The sequence below is a fragment of the Verticillium alfalfae genome, genomic scaffold (genome assembly GCF_000150825.1).
Source record: "Verticillium alfalfae VaMs.102 supercont1.11 genomic scaffold, whole genome shotgun sequence".
In the NCBI taxonomy this organism is placed as follows: Eukaryota; Fungi; Ascomycota; class Sordariomycetes; order Glomerellales; family Plectosphaerellaceae; genus Verticillium; species Verticillium alfalfae.
This window is the reverse complement of record NW_003315028.1, coordinates 731681-758233: the sequence shown is the minus strand read 5'-3', so window position 1 is coordinate 758233 and position 26553 is coordinate 731681. Positions and strand designations below refer to the sequence as shown.

Sequence of the window (26553 nt, the reverse complement as noted above, 5' to 3'; positions counted from 1 at the left end):
GCGCTAGGGGGCGACCTCGAATCACGGAGGATGAGTAAGCCGATGAGCCCTTCCAGCATTGACGTTGATGAATTGGTGGTCCAAGCGCGAACCTGCGATAAGATAAGCGGGTGGATGTCGTCGTGGCAACAGCGCCAGAATAAACATCCCCACACCGATCGAGATACTCCGCAGGCCTTATCCTCCCGGCCTGAACCTCCAATTCATTCCAACACCCTCAGCATCGCTCGCCTCCCACGCAGCTTCCAGCCGGCCTTCTTTCCCCTGCGAGCGAAACAATGGTAGTATGACTCGCCTGGCATCTTTGAACGACGCATTCGAATAGGACAGCATTCCTGGACCGTTTCAGCTTAGCCATTGCACCTTACGACTTTCTTGTTTCCCGTACCCCGTATCCCCACAATCGTCTCTCCTCCCGGTGGCCATGGCAACTTCGCACGACGATCTCCACGGTGTTCCGCGTCAGGAGAGCAGTGTCGGACACCAGCGGTCCAAATCTTCTGTCCTTAAATCCTTCATGCACAGGCGGAACCAGTCCGGTGGCAGCAACCTCCCCTCCGGCCTCGCCATCAACACGACGACAGCAAGCAGGGCACCCCAGATCGAATCCTTGGAGAGCCCACCGGTCATGGGGTTCGCAAGGCACATGGGCGGCGCCCTCGGCGAGCTGCAACAGAATCAGCAGGATACCACGGGACCCCGCTCTCCACGAAAGACACGAGATGAACGGCAAAACAGCGACGACCGCGGACGGTCACCCACCAAATCAGCGTTCAGCACCTTTGCCCGCATCAAGGAGTCCTCTCGACCACCCAAATCGCGCGAGCCGTCGCCGGAAAAGCCGAAAAAGACAAAATCATCCACAAACTCGCGGGTCTGCTGTCACGGCCTAAGTCATCCAAGGGCCTGAGCAGGCAGGCAAAGGAGGACGAGCGCCGCGAAGCAGGTAACAAGGAGAACAGAACACCACCAGCCTCGACCTCAGCAGTCGATCTCATCGGACCCCCACCCCCCATTTTCGCTCAATTCTCGAGCCAAGACCTCGGGCAACAGCAGCAGCAGCAGCAGCAACAACAACAACAACAACAACACAATCGCCATCTGGACGGCAAGACCTCCTTCGACATGGGCAGTGCCCACGGCAGCAGATCGACAGAGAATAGCCTCCAGCCCTCGTCAGGACCTCTTGGCAAGGAACGCCCCAAGTCCTACCAGCCCTACACCTCTTCCAAGCCCGAATCCCGCGTCCGCGATGATGCGGGTCTCCTGCCTACCACGAGCCACAGGCCTCATCACGATAGCCGCAAGCCCGCCTCGTCGGAGCGCATCACGAGCAAAGCGCAACGTCCCAAGATCTTCACGGCCTTCTCGGCCTCGGGCCACAGGACCGACAAGCAGGCACCAGAGAGCAACCCGGGCGATGCCGTCATCGACCCCAAGGACATCAACGCCCACCTCGAGGCCATGCTCGACCGGCGCAACATCCCCGAGAACCAGCGGTTCAAGATGCGGAATCTCAACGACACAATCAAGATGGAGTTTATCCGCCAGGACTGGGCCGAGATGGCGGCCAAGGCGGAGCAGCAGCAAACCGGCAACGGAAACGAGAGCACGACGAGCGTCGACGCGGGCTCCTCCTCGGCCGTCGCCGTCGGCACGGATACCGAGGAGAGCCACCCCAAGCGGACGCGCGGGCGGAGCTTCACGCTGGGGCGCGCGAAGAAGGACGCCAAGTCGCCGACGAAGAAGTCCAAGGGCGAGGGAACGCTGAGCAGACACTTTCGGACAAAGTCCACCGAGAGCCTTGTCGGCGAGAGGCCCGTGACAGCGGCCAACCCGTCAGCTGGCAGCGGGATCCTCGCCAAGATCAAGCTCGGTCAGGGGCCTGGTGACTTTGTGTCGTATCTCCGCAAGGTGCAGAAGCCTGAGCTGGTCGAGGTCGGCAAGCTGCACAAGTTGCGCTTGCTGCTGCGGAACGAGACGGTGTCGTGGACCGAAGAGTTCATGAAGCAGGGTGGTATGAAGGAGATTGTCGATCTCCTGAACCGCATTCTGGAGGTGGAATGGAGGTACGTGCCGGCATCGACCTTGTGCAAAGATTGTTGTTGCTAACCACTCAAACAGGGAAGAGCACGAGGATGCACTTCTTCATGAGAACCTCCTCTGCCTCAAGGCACTCTGCACCACCGCCCTCGCATTGCAGTATCTCGACTCGATCCACACAGACCTTTTCCCCAAGCTGATTCACATGATCTTCGATCCCGAGAAGAAGGGCCCCAGCGAATTCACCACCCGCAACATCATCACCTCGGTCCTCTTCACCTATATCGAGTCAGCATCGCCCCAGGAGCGCGTCATCCGCGCCAAGGCCATGCTCTCCTACCTCCGCAACCAGGAGGGCAAGGAGGATGAGCGGCCCGTCCCCTTCGTTCTCGAGATGCGCAAGGAGCGCCCCTATACCGTCTGGAACAAGGAGACCGTCAGCGTGACAAAGGAGGTCTTCTGGATCTTCCTCCACAACCTCAACGTCGTCGCCTTGCCCGCCGACATGTCCAGCAAGGGTGGTGCTCAGCTTGACATGCCTCTCTCCGCCGGCCCCGGTCACTCTGACCACCTACCCTACGCATACATGCACAAGCACTTCCCGCAGGAACGACCTCCCGTGCCCGCGGCTCCCTACGTTGGTGGTGTCGAGTGGGACGCGACCAACTACCTCGCTTCCCATCTTGATCTCGTCAACGCCATCCTTGCCTGCACGCCCACCGTGGCCCAGCGCAACGCTATCCGTCACGGCATGCGCATCTCGGGCTGGGAGCGCTGTCTCGGTGGCAGTCTGCGCCTCTGCAAGGAAAAGTTCTACGGCTGCGTCCACGAGGCCCTGCGCACCTGGGTCGCCGCCGCCGCCGAAGACGGCTGGGACGTCCGCGATGTACGGTACGGACCGCCGCCCGAGCCGCGGAGCCCCAGGAAGAAGCCCGTTGCCTTAGCCTCTGCGGCGTCGCCCGTGCCCGGAAAAGATGCCGCGCCCCGCATCGAGATGCCCAAGCTTGACTTTGGTCTGCCGACGCCGCAGCAGAAGGACCGGGACGCCTGGCTGTCCTAGTTGGATCACGTAGCGGACACGTTCTCGTGAGCTGCCAGTGTCTGCCCTTTCTTTTCTCCCCCGTCTCGCGATGTGCGAAACAGCAACGAGAACAGCAATGTCCATTTTCAAGAGGCGTATTTCCCTTTTTCCTTGCGTTGGAGTTTCCCAGCGTCTTGGTCCATTGCCGTTACACTCTCGTGCCTTTTCCACGAAAATCGAAAGACACGGAGAGAGAGGAGACAGAAAAAGAGGCACACGAAAATTCTTGTTTCAAACTTTTTCCATGCTGATCAATGGGCTGTACTTACTGTTGGAGGGGTCTAATGCTGGTCTTGGATGGTTTTCTTTTTCTATCCCTCATTCAGAGGTATCACGAGGGCACGGTATGGCATGTTAATGAATTGATGAACACGAACCAACGCAGGCCCTACCTGAGAATGGTGATCTTGCATTGATATGACGCTGGCGCACCTTGACAATCAGGCTCGGAGTGAACCCGTAAGCGGGGCACGGACCGCTGGGCTTGCTCGACAGTACTGCTAGGTCGTCTCGTCGAGGGCCGAACTGATTCTGGAGTTACTTTTAAGCGGCATCGCCCGTGGTTTCGGGGTGGCAAAGATAGCGATGCTGCTTTGTTACATTGGCTTGTTGCTGTGCGTCGAGCGGGGCTTTTGTGCGCACCACTGGTCATCCATGGCAACTTATTCGTCCTACTACTACCAGGCAGGACCCCGGCCAACAGGATTTTGGGGAGGAGGGGGGGCACCGAGCTCATCTCATCGGTGTGCCCGTAAGGGGGATCTGGATGGTCAGCCTGCAGCCGGTGAGCTAGCGGGAATCATGTCACAGCGCAAGTGCGATGCTCCTAAGGTTCCCGTCCCCGACACAGTTCGGTCAGCGTCACCTAGGCACCTACGATAGACTGAAAGGTCAGGGAGCTGCGCCACGAGCCGATCGCCATGAGTTGAAGTTAACCAATCGCCGTCGTTTGTTGCTGCTGGCCATCGTGGTGCTGGATCGACAGGAGTGCGCCACTCTCCGGGTCCTTACGACAGGCACTCATTTATACAAAGAGGCTGAACAGTTTCTGCTGAAATATGATGGGCTTGAACCGGTCAAGAAAAGTTGCAACGCTGTTTGGCCTTGTACCGTGGCATGTTGCGGCCAATTCGTACCTATATCCATGTTCTCTGTGTCCTGCCGGTTTGGACGCCAGTCTTTGTGATCCTCTGAAACAGGACTGGCCCTATTCACAATACTGAGCACCACATGTAGCGTTGATCCGTATTTCTGAATGAAAGCCATCAAAGATTGCTCCTGTGGGTTTTGAAGGCATCATAAACGCTGACGCCCTTCAAGACATCCTCTTTAACCTTGTCATCGGCAGCAGTCAGGCGTGGCAGAAGCTCAAGGACCTGGCTGACCTTGTCTTGGGGAATGACGACGACGCCGTTGACAGGGTCGCTAAATACAAGATCCCCCGGGTGAACGATGGTTCCATCGATGTCGAGAGGAACCTGAACAGCCCAAGGCGTGCTTGCCGCCCCTGCCCCTACAGTGGACAGACCACGGGCCCAAACCTGCATGTATCAGCGTGAGCACATCACTAATGCTTTTGATGTGGCTTTGTCAACATACTGGTAGACCTGTGCTTCTCAGCTCCTCCAGGTCCCTGGCCCGTCCTGCGACGACGACCGCCTTGGCTTGGCGAACCTTCATCCGAACAGCCATGATCCCTCCACAGACGGCATTTCTTTGGCCATCGGGCTGCCTGATGACAACGATAGTATGCGGCGGTGTAAGATCTGCCCAATGAGCGTCTTGGGGGATGTTAGAACGTGGTGCGTCCAATGTCGCGCCCTTGGGGATGAATAGCACGGTAGACGCCGGTGCTATCGTGATGGAAGTGTGACTGGCACCCGGTTGGCTGTAGCAATGCAGGTCGGCGAGAAATCCGCCTCCTTGAACCTTGAGTTTAACCAGGGCGTCAGATATGTCGCAAGCGGAATACTGCGCGAGCGCCTTGACCTCGGCCTCGCTTGTGGTCTTGGACGAGGCCATGCTGAGCCAGAATTGATGATCTGCAGTGAGAGAAGCGAGATGAAGCAGCGCTTCTGAACCCGGCCCTAACAAGAAGAAACGAATAAGAAAACGGGAGATGTCTGCTTCGGCACTCGAGGGGCTGAGGTTGGGCGAGATGAGCCCTTGACCCGGAGAGCCGACCACACCTAGCTCACATGCGAACGTCGTTGGTCAGGCCGATGGGAGTCGCCGGGTTGCTTTATTGCCCAATCACGGCGATATCTAGCAGAAAGCGGGGGGCTACGGGCTTGCTCAGGTACGGCGGAGTTCGACGTGCGTTACATCAGTCCGGCAGCATGGCGAAAGAGGGGTGACTAATGCCGCCAATTGAAGCCGAGAATATGGGCCCTCGGCTTCACCCTCCAGGGGCCGACATGTACGGAAGGGCCCTGGACGCCAATCCTGGATTCAAGCTCGGCAATGAGCCGCTGTCATCGGACAGTTGTCAGAGAAAGCTGAAAGAGGCGAGTGATCGGCCGTGCCTCGCACATCAGTGGCGTCAATGGTGGTGCATTCCTTCCAACGCCCTCTGTTGCCAATGGGTTGAACGTGTGCTATGTGTTGATAGAAATATGGGGTTTCGCAATGGGAGCTCGGTGCGTCGAAAAAGATGGGGTGCTCTCGCTGGCTGACTCAAGCCCTCGCATGTCCCAGACGTCGAAGACGAGATATGACAGGGGCGAAAGAGAACGAAAAAGATCGGTGAGCACCGGTGTTTGAGGGTGCTCCCAAATTGACCGAGGGGAAGATCATGGTGATCCATTGACTTGGCGACTGCCCAATGCTGCCCCTAACGTCCGCGGGATCATGTGCCACCTCGCACGAACGGCACCGAACAAGCCTTCTCTGATTTATTCCATGCAGCTCAACCATGCTTGTTGGGCAGGGAAGCACACAGACGCCTTTGCTCTTCGGGTCCAGGTTGGCTTGATAGTCAGCACTTGGACAATCCTTCTGGGTCTCTGGCCGACATGGCCCCTTGCTGGTGTGTGAGCCCTGGCGAGTTCTTGCGAGCCCTTGCGTGGTCTCTCACACTGCCTCATCCACGCTCCGTAATAGCAATAGCCCCGTCGAACGAATCGAGCGGGCTGTCAGGGAAGCCCTGTGGCAGGAGATGGGACCCGGGTCCGCGGGCGAGAGCGCGGCGGCCCTGGCTTTTGCCGGGTTCTTTGGTGAGCAAGATGCAGTAGCGTCGCGGTGCAGCATAACTGCGAGGTACCTCTTGGTCAGTGGGGGTTCACTAGTGTGGATTGTCGTTGTACTGTGGTTGTCCGCGATGGGGTCATAGGTGGAATCCAGGCTGCTGTTATGGCCGCATGGTGAAGAGTTGCTATCATGGCGGCTCGGCTCCAGTATTTGGATTGGTCGAATGCTTCATGCCCTGGATCCTGCATCGTGGCAGCCGAGAGACAGCGTTGGCACCTCTAAGGTAAGAGGCACTTAACAGGCAGCGATATCCAAGCGATGGACTTGGGACGGCAACAGCGATGGTCATTTCATTTTGTCTCGACTGCACTTGCCCAGCCACCAGACTGCCTGTTGACATCGTCTCTCAAGGAAATGAACAAACAGAAAGTGAAATGAAGTTGACTCCTCATTGTCACTTGCTGGAGATAACAAGTCTTTTTTTCTTGCATCGCTGAGCGGGTAAGCCGAAGCCAATGGTTTGCCGAGCGAGCCATTTGCATCGGATAATCCACCGCGTTCGCACCTATCGTCAGCAAGCAGCTGCCCCGCGCTGTCGGGTGAGTTTGAGCAATCTCCTGCTGCATGCTGCACGCCAAACACCCACCACGGATGCAACAGGAAATGAGGGGAATCATGGCCAGCCTCGTGCTTCTTCCCAGCACCGACTAGGCGGGGGCCATCTGTCAAGTCGCCTTCATTCTCGTCGCTGGCGGCGCACTGTGCAACGACCGACCCCGGCCTGTCAGCAGTTAGTATCTCATCCATCGTCTGCGCCAGCCCAGCCAGCACCTACATGCACATAGCTATCTTGCTCCCAGAGCTGCTTTTTTCTCTCAGTCTCCAGCCGCCCTCCACACAAGTCACTTGCATGACTCGGTCTGGTCATCCATCCCCCAGTCGCAGCCCGCTAGACCGAGACATAAACAGCGCGCCATGCGCTGAAGGTCGCATGCCACGCGTGCTTTCTCGTTCGCTCGCCGGGTTGTGGCATCCCAAGTGACCAGAGAGCAGCCGTGGCTCGCTGCGGCGGGCCCAGGCATCGAGCAACTTGTGGTTGGTTCCAGAGGTACCTGCCTGACCTGTTACCCTGGTCCTAGTTTCCGCGATCCTGCTGGGTCGCTGCGACTTCACATGCAGAGCACGGCACACACTCGATAGCGTATCCCCTTAGAGTCAGAGACATTGCTCAGGGTCTCAGACTCAGGCAGTCCGTCGGCAGGTCTGTTGCTGGCATAGTTTCTTCTACTGCTTCATTCGGTAGGACGGCTGCAAATCACGGCCATCACGGGGCGGAGGAAGACACATCAGGCGCAACAAGGCGCAACACCCACCCGACGTGAAGGCTGCCCTGTCCATGTCGAGCGGATCAGATCTCGGGATAAGATGTGTTACGGGCCACTATCGAGTCTTGGCTAGTCCCTGCGCCTGGGGGACCGCCTGGCAATTCGGACACCAAGCACAATGCGATCCCCGCAGGTTTGAAACCCTGGTCCTTGGTAGACGCATACCAATCCATCCACTACCACTCAGCAAGCGTCTTCTGTATCCAAGGTACCCAGCGGCTGGTCATCAGACAAGAGGTGACCCGTCTGCAAGGTATCGCCGGGTAGGGTATCAGAGTTTTGGCCTATGCAACGGGCCGTGTCGATGAGCATGAAGCGCCTCCAGCCGTTGCCAGCACGGGTCGTCGTGATTCGGTACCGCCGTGCTGTCTGGTACCGACCGTCATCGCATAGTGTTCATAAGGAAGCACGCGCTACTAAGGTCGGGCAAGGAAGAGAGAGAATGGCGCTGGCGAGGCGAATTTCTTCCCACAGTGTGCGTGTCCACGAAAAGGCTACAACCAGCGCCACTGAAAACTGAAATGGGCCCTTCTGGCAGGTATGTTGGACCCAACTCCCAGTTTCACAGTCAGAAGATGTGCACGGTGACTCGGACTGTGCCAACAAGAGGATCGGGAAGTCGCAGCCGTGAGGACTGGATATCAGAGACAACTAACCCGCAGCCGGGTTTGCGGGTGGTTTGCGAATAAACGTTGGTGTCGCAATCTGTCCTCTGTCCTCTTCCCCTCTTCAACATCAATTTTCATCGTCATGATCAGAGGGGTGCCTAGAACAAAAGCTTCCTGTCCGCAAAGTCAACTGGCGGGGGGGGGGCGTCGATCTCCCACCAAACCTGTGCCCTCGACAACGAAAGAGGAAAAATAAACCCTGGAGAAGGCTTTTAACTAAGACTGTGGTCTCCCATCACCCCTCATCGACTCCTCATCAACCCCCCCTCACACACCCTGGACATCCATCCACACACACCTCGACGAACGGCGAACAATAACGTACACTGTCGCAATACGTCCCCCACTCGCCATTACCTACTGGCTTGTGGATTTGCCATCCCAGCCACTTTTTCTCTTAGCTGCCGCTGCTTGACCAGAAACCACAGCCCCGTCGCAGCCCGCCCGAAGCCCGATCTCTCGCCTCGTCTGGCCTCGTCCTCGTCCGTCTCCTTGGAGCATCCACCTTCTATCGTCCTGTTCATCCTTTGACTCGCTTGGTCTAGTACTGTCTCGGCTGGCCTCCTCCACTTGCCTCTCTCTTACCCCCCCCTCTTCCCTCCTCTCCCACCTGCGGGCCTACTACAGTCTGCACCTGCATCCATCTGCGTCCCCCCGTCTCGCTTCCCAAGTCAAAACAAGTCAAGGCAGGTCACAGCTTCTACGCCCAGCGCCCAGCACCCAACAGAGACCCAGCAGCCGGCATCCAGAACCCAGTACCAGGTGGCCTTGCAACTTGCGGCCAGTTCCCCACCCCACCACTAGCATAACCTGGGATCTCCGAAGCTTCGCTGCCCACAATCCACAGTCCACAGTGTACTGGCGCCCTTCTCCTGCCGCCCGCTCGATTCGTTGGCTGGCCCGGCTGGCTACAAACAAGCTGCTAGGGGAAGCTCTGTCGCAGAACCTTCCACCTTCAAAATGTCAATAAAGTACGTCCCTGCCATACCCGCCGCCCCTGTTCCAAATTGTCCTGCCTTCTCTGCTTCCTCCTTGCCGCTGTCGCCGTCGCCGTCGTCGTCGTCGTCGCAGCCGCCGTCGCCGCCGACGCCCCCGCGGTTCCCGTCCTTCAACAGCACCATCTTCCCCCCTCTCACTGCACGCCAAGTTGCTCGAGCCTCAACATCCAGGACATTCTCCGGCATCTCGCGATACCCCGCCGTCGACCAGCCGGCCACGGGCCCGTCCTTCCCCGCCTAAGCTGCTTCAGCACAGAGTTGGCCACACCATCTTCAACATGACGGACCAGTATCTTCAAGAGCAGCACGCATATCACATTGCACGGAGGGTGCAGAGGGAACGAGAACTTGCGCAGGCCAGCTTGAATTCTAATCATCAGTCTAGTTGGGTCATGATCAGGGACAATGGCAACATTATTCCCCTGGACAACGAACGCATAAGGCATAGGACGAATAAGATCAGTCTCGAATTGAGTGTCCCGAAAGCCCTTCAGCAAGGCCGAACGCCATTTTCACACAAGAGCGCCGATGGCACCGCTTACATTACTACGAGACGAGTACGTATTCTAGTCTGTCCATTCTTTAAAAAACGACGTTGAGCTAATCTATTGTCTCTACCAGGTGATCTATATCCCTTCAAAACCAACCGAAGAGTTCAAGTCGTTCCAAGCATGGATATTGGACTGTCAGGATAGCCATGTTGGTTCGCCCCTTTTTGGTGCATGGTACTGGTCGTCCATTGTACGGCCAAGCCCGGGAGGCGGCGTTCCGCCGGATCTGCCACGTCTGGAGTTGAAGCTCAGCTTCCGCGAGGGCGGTCACACTGAGTTTGGGCAGAAATTCGAAGAGCTCAAAGAGCGCATGGAGCACGTCAGGCGGCTACAGCAGGAGACTGGTCAGACAATCAACATTCCTGACGAGCCGTTGCCAGCTTACGAGGCGCGAACCGAGGGAACAACAGGCGCACCCAACCTGAGCGCCCCGTTGCCTGCTTCACTGCCACGATCTGCCAGCTCAGCGAGCCAGAATCAGCGACCAAATGAGCCGCCACCAGGTTATGACGAGGCCCAGGCCCAGCAGATCGGCATGCGGCTCGAGAGTCACATACGGGACGGCGCTGATCGTTCGTAGGGCTTCGTTGCGGCTTGTCATTGATTTGAAGAGCATTATCGCGCACGAGACATGATGGGAATTACGACTGGAGTCTTTGGGTTTGAGAATTCACACCGGCCGGTACAAACTGCATCTTGTTTTTTTTTATTTGTTCCGTTGACCAGTTTCTTTATGGTGGCAGATCTGACATAGCGAGGGAGGAAGCCTTCTTTACTCGATGCGACGTGATGCGGTTCAGTTCACATAGTACCGAACGCAATTGACTCTGCACGAGGTGTTGTATATCGCAAGCTTGGTCACCTATCACGTATGTAACTGCCAATGCCTTGGGACATTTTGTAAGGTCAGCACATGTGAGCTGCCTCGTTGCGAATGCGGGCGTGCAAGTCGACTTCTTCATGTCAGTCATTGAAAATGCTGTAGTGAGAAAGCTGCCGATTGCCCCAGTCGCATGAGGTGGGAGTCTACAATGCCTTGTACTGTAGGCATTTACAGGCAATTCAAGTTGTAGTCAACATGTGTCTGGGCGTTACTTGCTCAGCTGAGACCACTCGAGCAGTCACGTGCTCTTAGTCATGACGCATCAACAGCCCGGCCAATCAAAGCCCCTCAATTCATGATCACTTTTGCAACCTGCTCCCGACCGAGAAGCTCCCGACTTCTTCCATTCCCTTGCCCCCGAAGAGACGGAACCACACAACGCCCGACCACCGCCAATCGCTCATCACGAATCCACAACAATCGAAAATGGGTATCTGGGACGCTTTCACAGACCTCGTCGAGGCGGTCACGCCCTGGAGCACCGTCGAGGCCGAGGCGCCCGCGGCTGAGGAGAAGGTATGCGCGCAAAATATTTCCCGGGCAGACGGACGATCGTATGACCTGTCGGCGCGCCAGCGCCGAGGTTCATTGTCGAATACCATCGTCCCGAGTCCCTTGTGCGAGATGCATTGAAGACGACGAATCTGACCGAGTTTTCTTTTTTTCACATGCAGACCGAGGAGACCACCGAGGAGACCAGCACCAAGGACGAGGAGCCCGCGAAGGACGAGGAGGCTTCTGAGGAGCCCGAGGCCGAGGCCGAGTCTGAGGAGGGCGAGGCTGAGGAGGAAGAGGAGGAAGAAGAGGAAGAGGAGGAGGAGGAGGAGCTCGAGGATCCCAAGACCAAGCTCGAGGAAGGTATGGTTCTCCCGCCCGCACGCTTTCTCCCCTCCCCCCTTCACACGCTGCGCTGCAACCACACAATGCCATTCCAGACCGAAGGTAGAGGAGACCGCTGACCGGATTGCAGAGTGCGTGGAGTCCAAGCAGTGCGCCGGCCCCAAGCACCACTACGACGACTGCGTCGCGCGCGTCACGGCCGCTCAGGACGAGGAGGGCGGTGCCAAGGAGGACTGCGTTGAGGAGTGTATGTCTTTCCTCTTCTGCCACGACGATGGGTCAATCTTTCTTTGCTGACATGATCTTTAGTTTTCCACCTTGCCCACTGCGCTACCGCCTGCGCTGCGCCCAAGCTGTGGTCTAAGCTCAAATAAACAGCTCGCTCCCATCCGCCTGGCTGTCTGAAGACCTTTCTCCCCCCCCCCACCTCGATTCCTGGAACCATGATATTTTGACCATCCCACGAACGAATTCTTACGACCTCTGGGGGAACCGGGAAATCGTGAGACGGCGGCTTCTTCCAACCCCCCCCCCCTGTATAGCGCGCTGGGTGGCGCGTGTCGCGTGGTTATGCCGTTGTCTTGTGTAAAATACGACTGCGTCGCCTGAGAATAGATTCCTCTGCCTTACGACTCTGTGTTTCGGACGTGGAGAATCAACGAAAGAAGTGTCTTATGCCTGTTGCACTCGCAAAGTCGATGTAGCATACCCTCGAAACGGTCGAGAGTCATGCCCATGACCTCCTTATTCAGCTGGTTCCAACTTGACACACGAACCTAGTAGTCAAGGCTACAGCCTCCAAACGCCGCAAGCCATGCCGAGTCCGTAGTGATGGCCAGGCGGCCATCGTCCCAACAGGATTTGACCGTGTAGTTTGCTTCTACCCGCTCCGTCTGCAGGACAGAAATCGTGACCGATACAGCCTGTCGGCTGTGCCGTTCATGTCGGTTCGAATCACCGATGATGCTTACTTCTAGAATGACGTGCTGCTCCATCTTGGCGGAACAGACCCGAACTGGACACTTGCTTTCGATGCAACGTGTCTGGGTCTAGGGTCGACGTCAAGAATCAGTGGATATGTGCAATCGGTCAGCCTCCGTGTCTTTTGTTGTTTTTGTGACATCGTTCACCCAATGTGCTGGGTGCGACTTCGTCAGGCGAGCTTCTCTGGCATTGCCTCCAAGGCTCAGCATTCTCATAGTGTCCTGTTTTGATGCTACCTTAAAACGCCTCGCGTTGACTCGAGGAAAAGGAATCTTCTGGCTCATTCGGCTTCACCAAATCGCGATGAGTCCATCGAGGAGTCTGCATTCTACGAATGTCCTGAGTGAGGCCTACACGCCTGACTGCACAGGCACGTAAGACTTTTACAAAGCGTGGACGCCCGACTGATCAAACGGTTGGTGACCGCCAGAGTCTGACACAACGACGAATTTCTTGGGTTTGTCCTACACCTGTTGGAAATGAAAGCAATAAACATCATGGATCTTGCTGCGCTCGTCGCACAGGATGCACTGCAACGGAGCAAATGCGTGTTTGGCGGGTTCGTTCGTCTGGTGCTGCTCGGTCGGCACACGGTCTCCGGAGCCCGGCAAAAGCAAGGCGAAGCCGATGGAATCGCCGGCCGGTATCGGCAACGCCTCGGCCCACGCAGGCGCCCTTAGCTCCTCACTCCGCGACGCCCGACCCAGACAACGTGTGTCCACCGGTATTCCTTCAGGGCACTTGGACGGGCCATGCCCGTCCAAAGTGTTCGGCCATCGGGGTAAAGTCTTACGAGTGCGGGGTATATCATCCGCGGTCCTGTGGTCTTGTCGAAGGGTCGGTCCCCGTGGCACGAAGCATCGGTTGGTTGCTGATTGTGCTGCCTGTTTTGTTGCAGCAACTCTCGTTGATCACAGTCAGGGTGCATTTACGCATTTGTGCATGAGTTTCCCCGTCCGGCGCCCATGTTTGAAACATCCATTATCGGCTTCGATGCCGCGCACGGCGCCCTGGACCTCGCCGGTCTCCCCGTCCTGTTTGACAAGGACGAGTTTGAGGGAACCCAGATCGCCATCAGGAACCTGGCCCGCGATCTTGAGTCCGTCACTGGCAAGCCTTCCGCGTTGCTGAATACGACGGAAGGGCAGAGCGCCGTGGACGGCATCATCCTCGTCGGCAGCCTTGCCAGGTGCAAGTTCCTCCAGGAGCTCGGCCAAGAGGGCACGCAGCGGGTTCGGTCGCTCGAGGGCAAATGGGAGACGTTTTCAACCCACGTCGAGGACAGCCCCTGGTCCTTTGCGAAGCGCGTCTTTGTCCTCGCGGGCAGCGACAAGCGCGGTGCCATTTTCGCGAGCTATACCCTGACCGAGCAGGCTGGTGTGTCACCGTACGTGCGAACCCGGGATCTAGATGACGTCTTGCTGTCTGCTTCTTTCGCATTGGCAAGATACAAAAAAAAATTGTTTCTGGCTAACATGTAGAAAAGATGGTACTGGTGGGCCGACGTTCCCATCAAGAAGCACTCGCAAGTGTATGCCGTGTCTGAGCCCACGATCCACGGCGAACCGAGCGTCAAGTACCGCGGCATCTTCATCAACGATGAGGCACCGGCCCTCACCGCATGGGTCCACGAGAAGTACGGCGTGAACTATGGCTCAGAGTTCTACAAGCGCGTTTTTGAACTGCTGCTGCGCATGAAGGTAGGGAACCCCACGCGTCGTTTCCTTTGTTTGTCGTATCCTCCGTCACTAACCAGCATGCATCATCATCATAGGCCAACTTTCTTTGGCCTGCCATGTGGTCCGGCTTCCCCTGGCCTGGGAGTTCCTTCTTCACTGATGACCCTCTGAACCAGCCCCTCGCTGACACGTACGGCATCGTCATGTCGACGTCTCACCACGAGCCCATGCAGCGGGACATGACCGAGTGGAGAACCGCCAACAAGGGCGTGTGGTCTTGGGAGACGAACAAGGAGGCCGTGGCCGAACACTTTGAAACGGGCATCGAGCGCGCCAAGCCTTATGAATCCGTCATCACAATGGCATGCGCGGCGAGGGCGACAAGAAGATGATCGCAGAGGATCCCCAGGGCACGCTGCAAGATGTCCTCGACAGCCAGAGGGAGATGATCGAGCGTGTGCACGGGACGCCAGACGGGACGCCGCGTGAGTCAAGCCTTGCGCAAGAGACTGCGGTCTCGGGACGTCGCTAACCGTCCGATAGAACTGATGGCTTTGTACAAGGAGGCGTTGCAGATGTACGAGAAGGGCCTGAAGGTGCCAGAGGACGTGACGCTGCTGTTTGCCGACGACAACTTTGGCAACGTTCGTCGGTATCCGACGGAGGAGGAAAGGAAGAGAAGCGGAGGCGCCGGTGTAAGTTGAGTACCATGTGTGTCTGGGAGAGTTCCAGATTCTGACTCGCAGCGATAGCTATACTATCATCTCGAGTACGTGGGCCATCCGCGAAGCTACAAGTGGCTTCACTGCACTTCCTTGGTAAGACAGACCCCGGGTCGATTCGCGCGGCATGTGGTACGCTTTGCTTGGGAGGCATGCATTGACAATCCGTAGGGCAAAGTTCAACAGCAACTGAGGGCCGCTCATGCCAGCGGGATTGACCGTGTCTGGGTGTTTAACGTCGGCGACATCAAGCCCATGGAAGCGTCGAGCAGCTTTGCACTGTCGTTGGCCTGGAACATCAACGCGGTGGACCATTCCGTCATTTCATCCTACTTTTCGACCTACGCACTCCGAGAATTCGGGACAGATCATGCGCAGCAGATCGCAGACGTGCTCGCGGGACACGATCGTCTCGTCGGGCTTCGCCGTCACGAGCACATTGACACGGACACGTTCTCGGTCGTGCACAACCGAGAAGCAGAGTCCATCGTTCAGCGGTGGAAGGCTCTGGAGTCACAGGCTCTGGAGATCTTCCAGGCGGTGCCTGATGCCCAGAAAGCGGCCGCGTATCAGCTCGTCCTCCACCCAGTCAAGGCATCCCGGATCTGCACCGAGCTGCGGGTGACGCAGGCGCTGAACCAGCTCTACGGCCTACAGAGACGCAACACGACCAATGTTCTGGCCCAGCGTGTCTTGGATCTGTTCCAGGAAGACTACGACCTCGAAGATGAGTATCACGACAACCCGTGGTTCGGCGACAAGTGGAACCACATCATGTGCCAGCCGCGCTATGGATACGATCCCACCACATGGCACGCCCCAACAAGGGACATGATTACGGGGCTTTCCTACGTGCAGACGCGACGAAAGTCGACGCGCATCGCCGGCCAAGTGGGCGTAGCCGTGCAGGGCCACGGCGGTGTCCGGCCGGGGCTGGCAAACGAAGAGTGCGACCGCACGCACCCCTCGACAGGCAACCTCGTGCCGGGCTTCACACTGCCGAAGCTCAGCCCGTACGGGCCTCAGAGCTACTACTTCGAGATCTTCGCCCGTGGCATCGAGAAGATTGAGTGGACCGTTGAGCCCAGCGAGTCTTGGATCCAGGCGTCTCCGGCGAGCGGCACACTGCTGCCCGATGACAAGCAGGACGCACGGGTCGAGGTTACGATCAACTGGGATACCGCGCCCAAAGACTTCCAGGGCGTGGTCCCCATCAGCGTGCGGTCCGTTGCCGGATACTTTGAGCAAGTCCATCTGCCGGTAGACAGCCGCAGGATTCCGGATGACCAGAGAGCGTTCGTCGAAGCCGCGGGCATCGTCTCGATCGAAGCCGGCGCTGCGCACCTCGATGCCTCGCTGGCCAAGGTGTACCGCCAGCTTCCCAAGCTCGGCCGAGTGGAGCGCGGATCTGTGTCTCTTCAGCTGACGGCGAATCCGGAGGGGGCACCATACCTCGAGTATCCGATTTACCTGTTCTCGGAGCCCAAGGCTGTGTCCGTGACCCTGTATTTCACCACTGTCCTCGAGGTCCGCCCCGACACGCCGATCAAGTATGACATTGCGTTTGATGGTGCCGAGAGCACGGGCGTGCAGCTGCTGGATAGTCCTGGGCGAGGCGATCTGCCCAAGGGCTGGGCCGACGCCGTGATGAACGGAGTCTGGACCCGACAGCACGATTTCACACTGACAGGTGACCTTTCTGGACCTCATGTCGTACGCTACCGTCCTTTGAGCAATGAGCTGAACTTGGAGAAGATTGTAGTGGATGTAGGTGGGCTGCAGGCGAGTTATCTCGGGCCGCCAGCGAGCAGCTTTGTCGGGGGCCAGTCTGATGCTTGATAATTTGGTCAGCATAAGTCTGGTGTGGTATGAGCTGGCTGACTTGAGACCGTCGAAGATGGGGTTTTCCGCATGTGATGAAGCTTTTGGAAGTATCTCAACGAAAAGTGGATAGTGTCACAAGTAGACTGAAACTATCTGTGATTAGTATTTGAAAGCCCTGTTGTATACGCCAGGGTGCGTGGTATGTTGGCCGCTTCGGAGTCGTGATAATGGAGAGACCGGTCATGGTATGCGCGGCACACGGATGGCATAACAACCCAAGCGCAGATATGAAAGCTCCTCCGCCATGGAGAGTTGACGCTTGCAAGTCTGTCGCCCTGTAGAATCAACGCAGCTTTCCATACAACCTTGCCTTTCCCGAGCAACGAGACGACATGATCTCGATACCTCAGAGGCAGAGGACAACATGGATGTGCCACGGCAGAGAGCTCTGCCACCCGACAGTCTGTCAGTCTAGCGATCAGGATGTTGGCTGTTTTGAGGAGAGTGACTTCCCGTAGGCGCAGTCACGATAACTTTCAGAGACACCAATTCGACGTAGGCCTGGTCAACCTCGTCCCTTCTTGCCTCCACCCTCGGCTCGTGCGGCTCTTGACTCTTATCAACGATCATCACCGCCGATCAGTACCGTCCGTTTCAAGAACGTGAGGAGATGTGCCGACAGCCGGAAGGGGGGGGGGCGTACAGGTGGTCGAGGCACGAGACAGGCCATATGACCCCCTTGTCTCTCCCCCGCAAATCCAGAGACAACAACGGCTCTCCACATGTCGACCCAGAATGGAGCGCCATGCCGCGGCTCGTCGTCGTTCCCATGCGACATCGACGGACCGTGTGTCCAAATCGAGCGACGAGCTAGACCCTTCTGGCCTTGGCGACAGCTCTCGACTGGGATTGCTGTGAGGGGGGGACGCATCCTTGGGGTTGGCGATAGGGCGCGTGAGGGGGTCGGATGGTGCACAACGATGCACACAGTCTGGCTCTGGGCCCAACGACAGGAGCAGCAGTAGTAGAAGCTGCAGGTGAAGCTTGGGGGGGACCAGGGTTGATGGCAGGAGGGTCGGTTCAAAGGTGAGGGTTTGTCTGTCTGGTCTTGCGGCGCAGGTAGGAAGGTAGGTTAGGTTACCTACCAGGTAGGTAGGCGAGAGGGCTTATCATCCAAGATTTCCCTTGTCTTATTTACCCGCCATCTCCCCCCCCCCTTTCTCTCTTCGATTCACCTTTGAATGTTTGGGTCGAGAATTCTGCTCTTTTGTGTTTCGGTTTCGGAGTTTTCCGGACAAACACCCAAACTCTGTCGCGTGAGGACACTGCTCGACAGGTGCATCGTGTTGCCTCCTCTCGCATTGCTCCCCTTGTCCTACCATCAAAGCTTGTCACGCCTTACGAACGGGACCCTATCCCTAGGTCCTGCCTAGGTTCCTGCTTAGGTACCTGGCTACCCACCCACGCAACAAGTACAGCATAGTAGTGGCACGAGACCCGCTAGCAGGTCCCCTGAAAGATCCACCCCCAGCGTGTCCCCTGGACGAAACCCAGTACAGTGGGCTTCGCTTTCGCATCGTCGCAGGCACCATGGGTCTCCTCACGTCCAGTCCCCAACATCAACCCCCCTCAGACGACAATGCCATCGTGACTTCTTCCACCAACAACCCCACGACACCAGACGACAAGATGGCCGCCGCTCCAGGCCGTCACAGCGACAATTCGCTGAGTCTTGCCGACAAGAGCGAAACCATCGAGCTCCAGCTGCGCGCCACCCAATCGTCCGCCGTCCAAAAGGAGGACCTCGATCTCGACCGTGATGGTCGCGACAGCATCGCCGACGGTCAGGTCACAGACTACCGCACCTACCGCCGCCGCTGGTTCGGCGTCGCACAGCTGACATTGCTCAACATTATTGTGAGCTGGGATGTAAGTCGTCGTCGTTCCATTCCACACACACACACACACACACACACACACCTCTCAGCCCTACAGCTGCGCTGCTGCGCTGCTGCCCGGCAAGCTTTTGTGAAAGGCCGAACCGACAGCTTTGGCGAGACAAGCTTGTCGTTCTCGTCTCTCCGTTTCCCCTGACAGGGAAACGAAGGAAAAAGGGAGCCGCACCTTGCGGAAGGAACGATTATCCGAAATACAAGAGCAATTGCTGGACGCACCTCGGGGCGGAGTGGGCTCCACCTTTGCCCCTGTCGCCTCGAGCCCCGCAACGGACTACATGGGACCGAGACGGCCGATCACTTGGTTCTCGACGGCATTTCTCTTCTCCTTTTGTGGCATTTCGGCCGGTGACCATCAAAGATCCTGCACATGGGGCCCAAGCTCTCCATCATGGTCGCCGCCGCCCTCGTGCTCGTCGGCAACTGGGTGCGCTACGCTGGATCGCATTCCAGCAAAGGGGGCACCTACGGTGTCGTCATGTTTGGCCAGATCCTGACCGGTCTCGCCCAGCCCTTCGTCCTGGCGGCGCCGACTCGGTACTCGGACCTGTGGTTTTCGAACCGTGGACGTGTCGGCGCCACTGCTCTCATGAGCTTGGCGAACCCCTTTGGGGCCGCCATCGGTCAGCTCGTGGTGCCCTTCATGGTCGAGAAGCCGTCGCAGATGTCCCAAGGCGTCCTCTACGTCTCCATCATTGTGAGCTCCTCCCTCTGCGTCCGACACGCCCAGTCATGCTGACAAAATCCCCCCTCCAAAAAAGTCGTCCGTCTGCACGCTGCCCGCCTTCTTCGTCCCCGCCGCACCGCCGACGCCGGCCTCGGCCTCGGCCCTGACGTCCAAGCTGCCCCTCATGGCCTCGCTGCGCACCGCCTCGCGCTCCCTCGAGCTCTGGCTCCTGCTCATCCCCTTTGCCTTTTACGTCGGCTTCTTCAACTCGTGCTCGTCGCTGCTCAACCAGATGCTCAACCCCTACGGCCTCTCCGACGACGAGGCCGGCATCGGCGGCGCCCTCCTCATCGTCGTCGGCCTCGTCGTCGCCGCCATCACGTCGCCCATTCTCGACCGCGCCAAAGCCTGCGTACAGTACATCAAGGGTGCGTCCCAATCATCGCGATCGCCTACCTCGCCTGAGTCTGGATGCACGAGACGCGAGAGCGTCGCAGGGCCGTCCGACATCCTCTAGCTCCTCGGGCGCCGCGAGCTTCACCCTCGTCCCCGTCGCCCCTCGAGCTCCTCTCCGAGATGAGCCACCCCCATCAGCCCCCGAGGTCACGAGCGTCATCGCCTGGGCCGGCGGTCAGCTGCTCGGCGGCTGCTTCATCCTCATCTCCGACGCCCTGCAGGCCGGCCCCGAGGCCGACCCGCCGCTGCACATGAAGAAGGCCCTCATCTTCCAGGCCGTCATCGCCGTGCTCATCGCGCCGCTGCCGCTGTGCCTCGGTCTCTTTGGCCGCGCCGACAAAGTCAGCCTCAGGCGCGTTCGATCAGATACGGCGGCGTTGTCGTCGGCGTGAGCCCATGTGTTTCGGGGGTTGATTTGGGAGTGGATTTTGTCCGACAGGCCAGCCCAAGGGGAAAGGATGACGAGGTGTTGTGGATCTAATTAGCTATTATATAAGTCAATAAATACCCTGTATATGCCCCATGTGCTCGCTGCTGCCGTCCTTCTGTTGACTCTGCGGATTTCTCGTCATCTTCCTCGTGCCATGCCATACCTCTACCAGCCGTTCCTCTGCCAGGGGCAACCAGGTGGCCAAGCCTTCCTCGCCAACACCTTTCCTTGCCGCAGCCGTTCACCTGCTGGCACCATGCCCATTGGCAGCGCCGGGCCCAGCCGCTCCATCGCGCACGCCGAGCCTCGCCTCCCAGAAGACGCGCAACCTCTCCATCTCCTGCCAGCACCGCGCGCCCGTCTCCTCAAAGGCCTCGCGCGCCTCCCTCGTCAGCACGACGGCGGTGGGGCGGCGGCCGCGCAGCTTGCGCAGCACGCCGACGGCCGGGTCCTTGCGCAGGGCCTCGTCGTCCTCGACGCGGCCCTCCCAGCCCCAGCCCTCGACCTCGGTCTTCTTGACGTAGGTGCGGCCGCGGGCGTCGGCGGCGGACCCCCACTTGATGGCGCAGGCGTCGAGCTCGGCGAGCTCGTCGTCGTCCTGCAGCACGGGCCCACACGGACGCCTTGGCGCCGCGGTAGCGGTCGACGGGGAAACAGGGCGAGCCGCACCAGCGCGCGAGCAGCAGGGCCAGCCAGTAGAGGGACACGAGGAAGCCCGGCACGGGGAAGAAGGTGCTGTGGACGATGCCCGGGTGCGTGACGAGCATGGACGGCGGCGTCTTCCTCGGGCCCGGCCCCGTTGCTTTCGGGCCCCGCTTCGTCTTCGTATTCGTCTCGGGGGACGAGTCGTCGTCGGCGGCGTCGGCGGACACCTGGAAGAAGCCCGCGGCGTGGGGCTGCGCCGCCGGCAGCCGGCAGGTCAGGGCGAGGAGGTCGGTGATGCGCTTGGAGCTGCTGTAGGGGTCCAAGCTCCGGATGCCCTGGAAGTCGGCGAGGTCGAGCGACTCGCTGACGGGCTCGATGCTGCTCGTCCAGGCGATGCGGCCGGCGGGGAGGTCGCCGTCGGTCGCGGCGTCGCGGCTCAGGAGCGGCATGAGCTCGTGTGTCAGGATGTAGTGACCGAGGACGTTGGCGCAGAAGACCTGGCCCACGGGCGGAGGGGCGGGCTGTGCACGGATATGTCAGCTCGTCACTTCAGGAAGGACATCGAGGGCAAGGGGAAAGAGGGGAGAGAGGGGGGGGGCTTGTGTACCTCATCCGGGTGAGCCGGCTTTTGGGGCGACAAGAGACCCGGGATGGCAATCTTGTAGTCGGGGAAGCAGCACATGTAGACGATGCCGCGGGTGAGGAAGCGCCATGCCAGCTTGAACCAGTCGACGCCCTTGAAGCCGCCGATGCCGGCGTTCAGGATGACGGCGTCGAGGCGCGGCACCTTGTACTGGGTGTTGTCGGCGTCGGTGGGGTCGCTGACGGTGCCGTGCACGAGCTGGCGGGCGACGGCATAGGGGCTCCGCAGGTCGAGCAGGTCGAGCTGCACGCTGAGCAGGTGGACGCGGTCGATTGTGTCCTGTGGCTTGTAGGAGGGACCGGCGCGGGCGGCGAGGGCTTTCGAGGTCGTCGCCGTCTTGTGGAGGTGGGTTCGAAGGGACTCGACCGTCTCCCGGGACTTGCGCAGGTCGCGGGTCGTGGGGATGAGGATGAGGTGGGAGGAAAGAGAGCGGGAGGCGAGGAATTCGTCAATGATGCGCTCTGCCGTACCGAAGCCGATGCCACTGTCGGCACGTCAGCACTGCTGGGCTTGTTGCGTCGAAGCTGTGGGATCGTCAGGCCGTGACGCAAATGGGGAACGTACCTGTTTGCGCCTGTGATGAGGACGAAGAATTGCTCGTGGGTCTGCGCCTTGCTCCAAGGTGGTGCAGCCATTGTTCACTGCCTTTTTTTTTTTCCTCTCCTCTTTCTGGGGGTTATTTTTTTTTCCTCCTTCTGGGCGTATTTCTTTCCTCTTTCCGGGGGTATCACAAGGAATCGCTTCAACGCAAGGAGACGGAAAGAATGGAGGAGCCAAATCGGCAGGGCAAGCGGAGGTGGCTCGAAGCTGGCAAGGCGGTCTATGTGAGGGCGGGCAAAAGTTGAGGCTCGCATTCGGGTTCAGGGTTTCGGAGGGGGAGGCAGCAGAAAGCTTGGGCGCCGGGGTCCAGGGCCTCGGTGGCGCAGACGTCCAAGGGGTCCGGACACGAGCGCTGGGATTCTGCCTGTTGAGTGGACTTCATCTTTTTGGTAGTACGAGCGAAGAATCCGAGTGGTTGCGTGTGTGGAAATGCCACACGGCGTTGTGGAAATGCCACACGGCGTGGCGGGCGTAACTGGAGCATCGTGGGCACTTGGCTCGATCGGACGTGTAGATGCATGGCATGCAGCTTGAGGGACCCAGAAGCGATGCGTGATCCAGGCCAGCAATGGATCAGCCACTGGCTTCAGATGGTGATACAGTATGCAAATCGATTCTGGATGCTTCGTGCTCGCAAACGATGAGCATGCGATAAAGGATTGAAAAATAATCCACGTCACGGTGTCAACTTTGCCTGTACATCAGCCTATGATCTATGCTGCAGAGGTACATCTTGTTACAGCTCCAGATGAAGCCATCCAAGGCTGGAGACGCGTCACATGGGATGGTGTGGTCCGATGTATCCAGAATTCTGGTTTGCGGGCTGTGGGTGCCCCTGGAAAGGGGACGTACCGCGCCAGGCCAGGCACAGCCAGGGGAAGAAGGTAGAGGGGCAGAGGGACAGAAGGGCTGCAAAGCGCCGCGGGAAGGGCCACAGGGACCACCTCAAGGGACCACTGGAACCACCCAGACCACAGGGACCAAGTGTAAGTGCCACTCATCACCCACGTGACCACCCGCCTCGACTTTCGCGTCGCGCCGCGCCCCGCTGGCACGAACACGGTCCAGGCCCCATTTCCACCGCGTCGTCGCCTAAACAAATCCATGCCGTCCCCTGTCAGACCTCGACGCCAGGCAGCCCAGCGAGCGTGACAGCAATTCGTTCGCCTTGACCCTGCTGCTGCATGTACCGAGACGGTATTTTTTTCTTCCCTCACCCTCCCTCCTGCCCATCATCCGCATCGCGACACACACGGCCTGACCACGCTCTCAACCTCTCGACGTCCTGCCATTGGCAATCTCCCAGGCATCGATCGTCGCCCTCTGTTGTCTCTCCGCCATGGCACCCCTCTTCGGCGAATGCACTTTCGCCTTTGTCCCGAGCTCGCTGCTCACACCGACCCAGATCAGCTCCTTCACCCAGATCCTCGAGAAGCACGGCGGCACCGTCCTGGAACCGGCCGAAGATGGCTCCATTCGCATCGAGGAGAACGTCACCCACATCATCTCCAACACGATCGATTTCAAGCAGTTCACCGACAGCCAAGCCTACATGATCCCCGTCGTCACCCACCAGTGGATCTCCTCGTCGCTGCATCGCGGCAAGCAGGCCCAGGTCCGCCCGCACTCGCCCGACCCCCGCATGATCTTCTCCCAGGTCACCTTGTCGTGCGCCGACCTGCCCGTCATTGACAAGGAGACCATCATCGGCGCCACCCTGGCCCTCGGCGGCATGGAGTCGCCCGACATTTCGCGCCTGACGACGCACATTTGCGCCCTGACCATGGACCATCCCAAGTGTCAGACGGCCGTGCAGAAGCAGCTCAAGGTCAAAATCGTGCTGCCACACTGGTACGGAAAAGAGTCGTCTCGCAGAAAGGCGTCCTTTACCCCCCTCCCCTCGCTCTTTTCCCGCCCCGGACGCATCACGCTCATGACGTTCACAGGTTCGAGGACTGCTTCAAGCTCGGCAAGCGCATCGACGAAACGCCCTACCTCCTGCCGGATCCCGAGATCCTCCTCGCCGACCCCAGCGACGAGATTGGCTTCCCCGAGACGAAGAACCTCGAGGGCGCCACCGACGCGAATCCCAGCCCCGAGAGCTTCCCGCCCGTCAAGGGACACGTCGAGCCGTCCATCATCTTTCAAGGGAAGGCCGTCATGATCTCGAGCGACCTCAACATCACCAAAAAGGCCCACGCCATATGCCGCTCGCGCATCACGCAGGGCGGCGGCGAAATGGTCGCCGAGGTCGAGGACTGCGACATGTACATCTGCCAGTACCGCGACGGTCCAGACTACATCAGAGCCGCCCAGCTCGGCAAGGATGTCGGCAACCTGGCGTGGCTGATGCACCTCATCTCGCGCAACGAGTGGACGTCCCCGCTCCGCCGCCTGCTGCACTACCCCGTACCCCGGGGCGGTATCGACGGGTTCCAGGACCTGCGCATCTGCGTCTCCAACTACGGCGGAGAGTCCCGCATCTACCTCGAGAATCTCATCAAGGCCTGCGGTGCCACGTATACCAAGACGATGAAGACGGAGAACACGCATCTCATCACGGCCCGCGACAGCAGCGAGAAGTACGAGGCCGCCAAGGACTGGGGCATCGAGACGATCAACCACCTGTGGATCGAGGAGAGCTACGCCAAGTGCGAAAAGCAGCCCGTCACCGTGGGCAAGTACGCGCACTTTCCGCCGCGGACCAACCTCGGCGAGATCATCGGCCAGACCTTCTTCGACGAGGCGCAGCTGCGCGACAAGTTCTACCCCGGCGGCGCGGCGGTCCGCAAGTCGTCGCCGCGGGCTGCGAAGAAGCGCAAAATCCTGGACGCCGCCCAGGACAACGCCTACAAGAGCGGCCCCGCCGAGGGCGCCGTCATCGGCCGCCAGGAGCACCGGGACTTTGACGTGCTGCAGGACGAGGCGGACGAGTACGCCGAGAAGACGCGGAAGCAATTTGGCGTGTCGGCGCCGCCGGGGGAGGAGCCGTTCGCTACGCCCGCGCGGAACATGCCCGTGCGCGGCAAGGAGAACGAGACACCGACGGCGAGGTCGACCGGCGGCCGCAGCGCCAAGAGCAAGGCGCTGAGCAACCTGCAGCGCATCGCGCCCGACATTGCGCTGTACGAGAAGGAGAAGAATCGCAAGAGCAAGGACGGCATGTGGGGCGGCAAGCGCGCGGCCGACATGCTCGATCGCGACCAGGAGGCGCGGACGTCGAGCCCGGCGCAGGCGGATGATGACGAGGTGGCAGAGAAGCGCGCGGCCAAGAGGCGGCGGTCGGCGAAGCCTGACGGCGTCATCAAGGTCATGCTGACAGGGTTCTCGCGATGGCTCAACGACAAGCACAAGGAGGACGTCGAAAAGGTGAGTTTTTCCCGTGCGAGAAATCTGGGGTCAACGAGATGTGCTCTTTGTATTTTGATGGGCCGTGCTGACCTGGGAACAGAGGAAACTACGGGAGCTCGGCATTCACATCGTCTCGGAGAATCAACCGTGCGACTACCTGGCGGCGCCCTTCATGGTCCGCACCGTCAAGTTCCTCCGCACCCTCGCCAAGGGCGTCACCATCCTGTCGTCGGACTTTATCGAGACGGCGCTGACGGACGGCATGGCGCCCGATCCGAAGGACCACATTCTCGTGGACGAGGAGAACGAGGCCAAGTTTGGCGTCCCGCTGCAGACGGCCGTGTCGCGCGCGCGCGCCAACAACGGCAACCTCTGCGCGAGCTGCCCCATCTACTGCACGTCGGGGATCCGCAACGAGGCCCGAGAGCTTCCCAGCCCATCGTGCAGACCAACGGAGGCGCAGTTCCTGACGTACAACGCGCGCAGCGGCACGACGATCAAGCCGACGACGGCCGAGGAGGACGGCGGGGCGGCGCCGGACCCGGTGTACCTGCTCACGTCGGACACGGCCGAGGAGAAGAAGCTGTGGCCCAAGTTTGAGGCCATGGCGGAGCGGGGCCACATGGAGCCGCGGATCGTGGCGGCCGACTGGCTGCTGGACGTGGCCATGACGCAGCGTGTTTCGTTTGACGAGAAGTATCTCGCCGTCAACTTTTTCAAGCATTAATTGGGGTGTGTGTCTGCCTGCGCAGGGATCATGAGACCGGGACAGGGAAGGGGGACGGGGGGCAAGGGGGAAGGGTGTGTGTGTGTGTGTGTGTGTGTGTGTGTGCGGGATTACGTGGCCTTGTGCATGAACTCGGCGTCGAGGTGTTTGTAGGGACATGGCAGGCTGCGCGCAGCTCTCCGGGATGGACGAGGCCTGGTCTGATTGGCGCGGTCTTCTTTTTTTTTTCCCT

General features: G+C 59.2%; 9 protein-coding genes across 9 annotated transcripts; 7 read left to right on the top strand and 2 right to left on the bottom strand.

Moving 5' to 3' along the window:
• Positions 1–424: 424 nt before the first annotated feature.
• VDBG_08055 (conserved hypothetical protein) lies at positions 425–3103 on the top strand (the record flags this gene model as incomplete). Its single annotated transcript, XM_003001750.1, has 3 exons — positions 425–828; positions 915–2069; positions 2125–3103. The coding sequence occupies 3 exons, from the start codon at positions 425–427 to the stop codon at positions 3101–3103; spliced, it is 2538 nt and encodes an 845-aa protein (XP_003001796.1).
• A 1286-nt stretch (positions 3104–4389) lies between these two features.
• VDBG_08054 (DlpA domain-containing protein) lies at positions 4390–5146 on the bottom strand (the record flags this gene model as incomplete). Its single annotated transcript, XM_003001749.1, has 2 exons — positions 4390–4665; positions 4724–5146. 2 exons carry the CDS (start codon positions 5144–5146, stop codon positions 4390–4392), a joined length of 699 nt encoding a protein of 232 aa, XP_003001795.1.
• A 4496-nt stretch (positions 5147–9642) lies between these two features.
• VDBG_08053 (conserved hypothetical protein) lies at positions 9643–10495 on the top strand (the record flags this gene model as incomplete). Its single annotated transcript, XM_003001748.1, has 2 exons — positions 9643–9921; positions 9986–10495. 2 exons carry the CDS (start codon positions 9643–9645, stop codon positions 10493–10495), a joined length of 789 nt encoding a protein of 262 aa, XP_003001794.1.
• Positions 10496–11224: 729 nt separating this feature from the next.
• Positions 11225–12012, top strand: VDBG_08052 (ubiquinol-cytochrome c reductase complex subunit; the record flags this gene model as incomplete). Its single annotated transcript, XM_003001747.1, has 4 exons — positions 11225–11314; positions 11473–11656; positions 11769–11885; positions 11948–12012. 4 exons carry the CDS (start codon positions 11225–11227, stop codon positions 12010–12012), a joined length of 456 nt encoding a protein of 151 aa, XP_003001793.1.
• Positions 12013–13587: 1575 nt separating this feature from the next.
• On the top strand, positions 13588–17365 carry VDBG_08051 (conserved hypothetical protein; the record flags this gene model as incomplete). The annotated part of the gene is made up of 8 exons (XM_003001746.1): positions 13588–14009; positions 14109–14322; positions 14397–14651; positions 14747–14786; positions 14845–14996; positions 15054–15119; positions 15195–16790; positions 17189–17365. The coding sequence occupies 8 exons, from the start codon at positions 13588–13590 to the stop codon at positions 17363–17365; spliced, it is 2922 nt and encodes a 973-aa protein (XP_003001792.1).
• A 1072-nt stretch (positions 17366–18437) lies between these two features.
• On the top strand, positions 18438–18879 carry VDBG_08050 (predicted protein; the record flags this gene model as incomplete). Its single annotated transcript, XM_003001745.1, has 2 exons — positions 18438–18776; positions 18835–18879. The coding sequence occupies 2 exons, from the start codon at positions 18438–18440 to the stop codon at positions 18877–18879; spliced, it is 384 nt and encodes a 127-aa protein (XP_003001791.1).
• Positions 18880–19172: 293 nt separating this feature from the next.
• Positions 19173–20317, top strand: VDBG_08049 (conserved hypothetical protein; the record flags this gene model as incomplete). The annotated part of the gene is made up of 3 exons (XM_003001744.1): positions 19173–19499; positions 19564–19897; positions 19950–20317. 3 exons carry the CDS (start codon positions 19173–19175, stop codon positions 20315–20317), a joined length of 1029 nt encoding a protein of 342 aa, XP_003001790.1.
• Positions 20318–20720: 403 nt separating this feature from the next.
• Positions 20721–22278, bottom strand: VDBG_08048 (3-ketosteroid reductase; the record flags this gene model as incomplete). The annotated part of the gene is made up of 3 exons (XM_003001743.1): positions 20721–21521; positions 21608–22127; positions 22208–22278. The coding sequence occupies 3 exons, from the start codon at positions 22276–22278 to the stop codon at positions 20721–20723; spliced, it is 1392 nt and encodes a 463-aa protein (XP_003001789.1).
• A 1304-nt stretch (positions 22279–23582) lies between these two features.
• Positions 23583–26321, top strand: VDBG_08047 (BRCT-containing protein; the record flags this gene model as incomplete). Its single annotated transcript, XM_003001742.1, has 3 exons — positions 23583–24094; positions 24190–25612; positions 25695–26321. The coding sequence occupies 3 exons, from the start codon at positions 23583–23585 to the stop codon at positions 26319–26321; spliced, it is 2562 nt and encodes an 853-aa protein (XP_003001788.1).
• Positions 26322–26553: the final 232 nt, after the last annotated feature.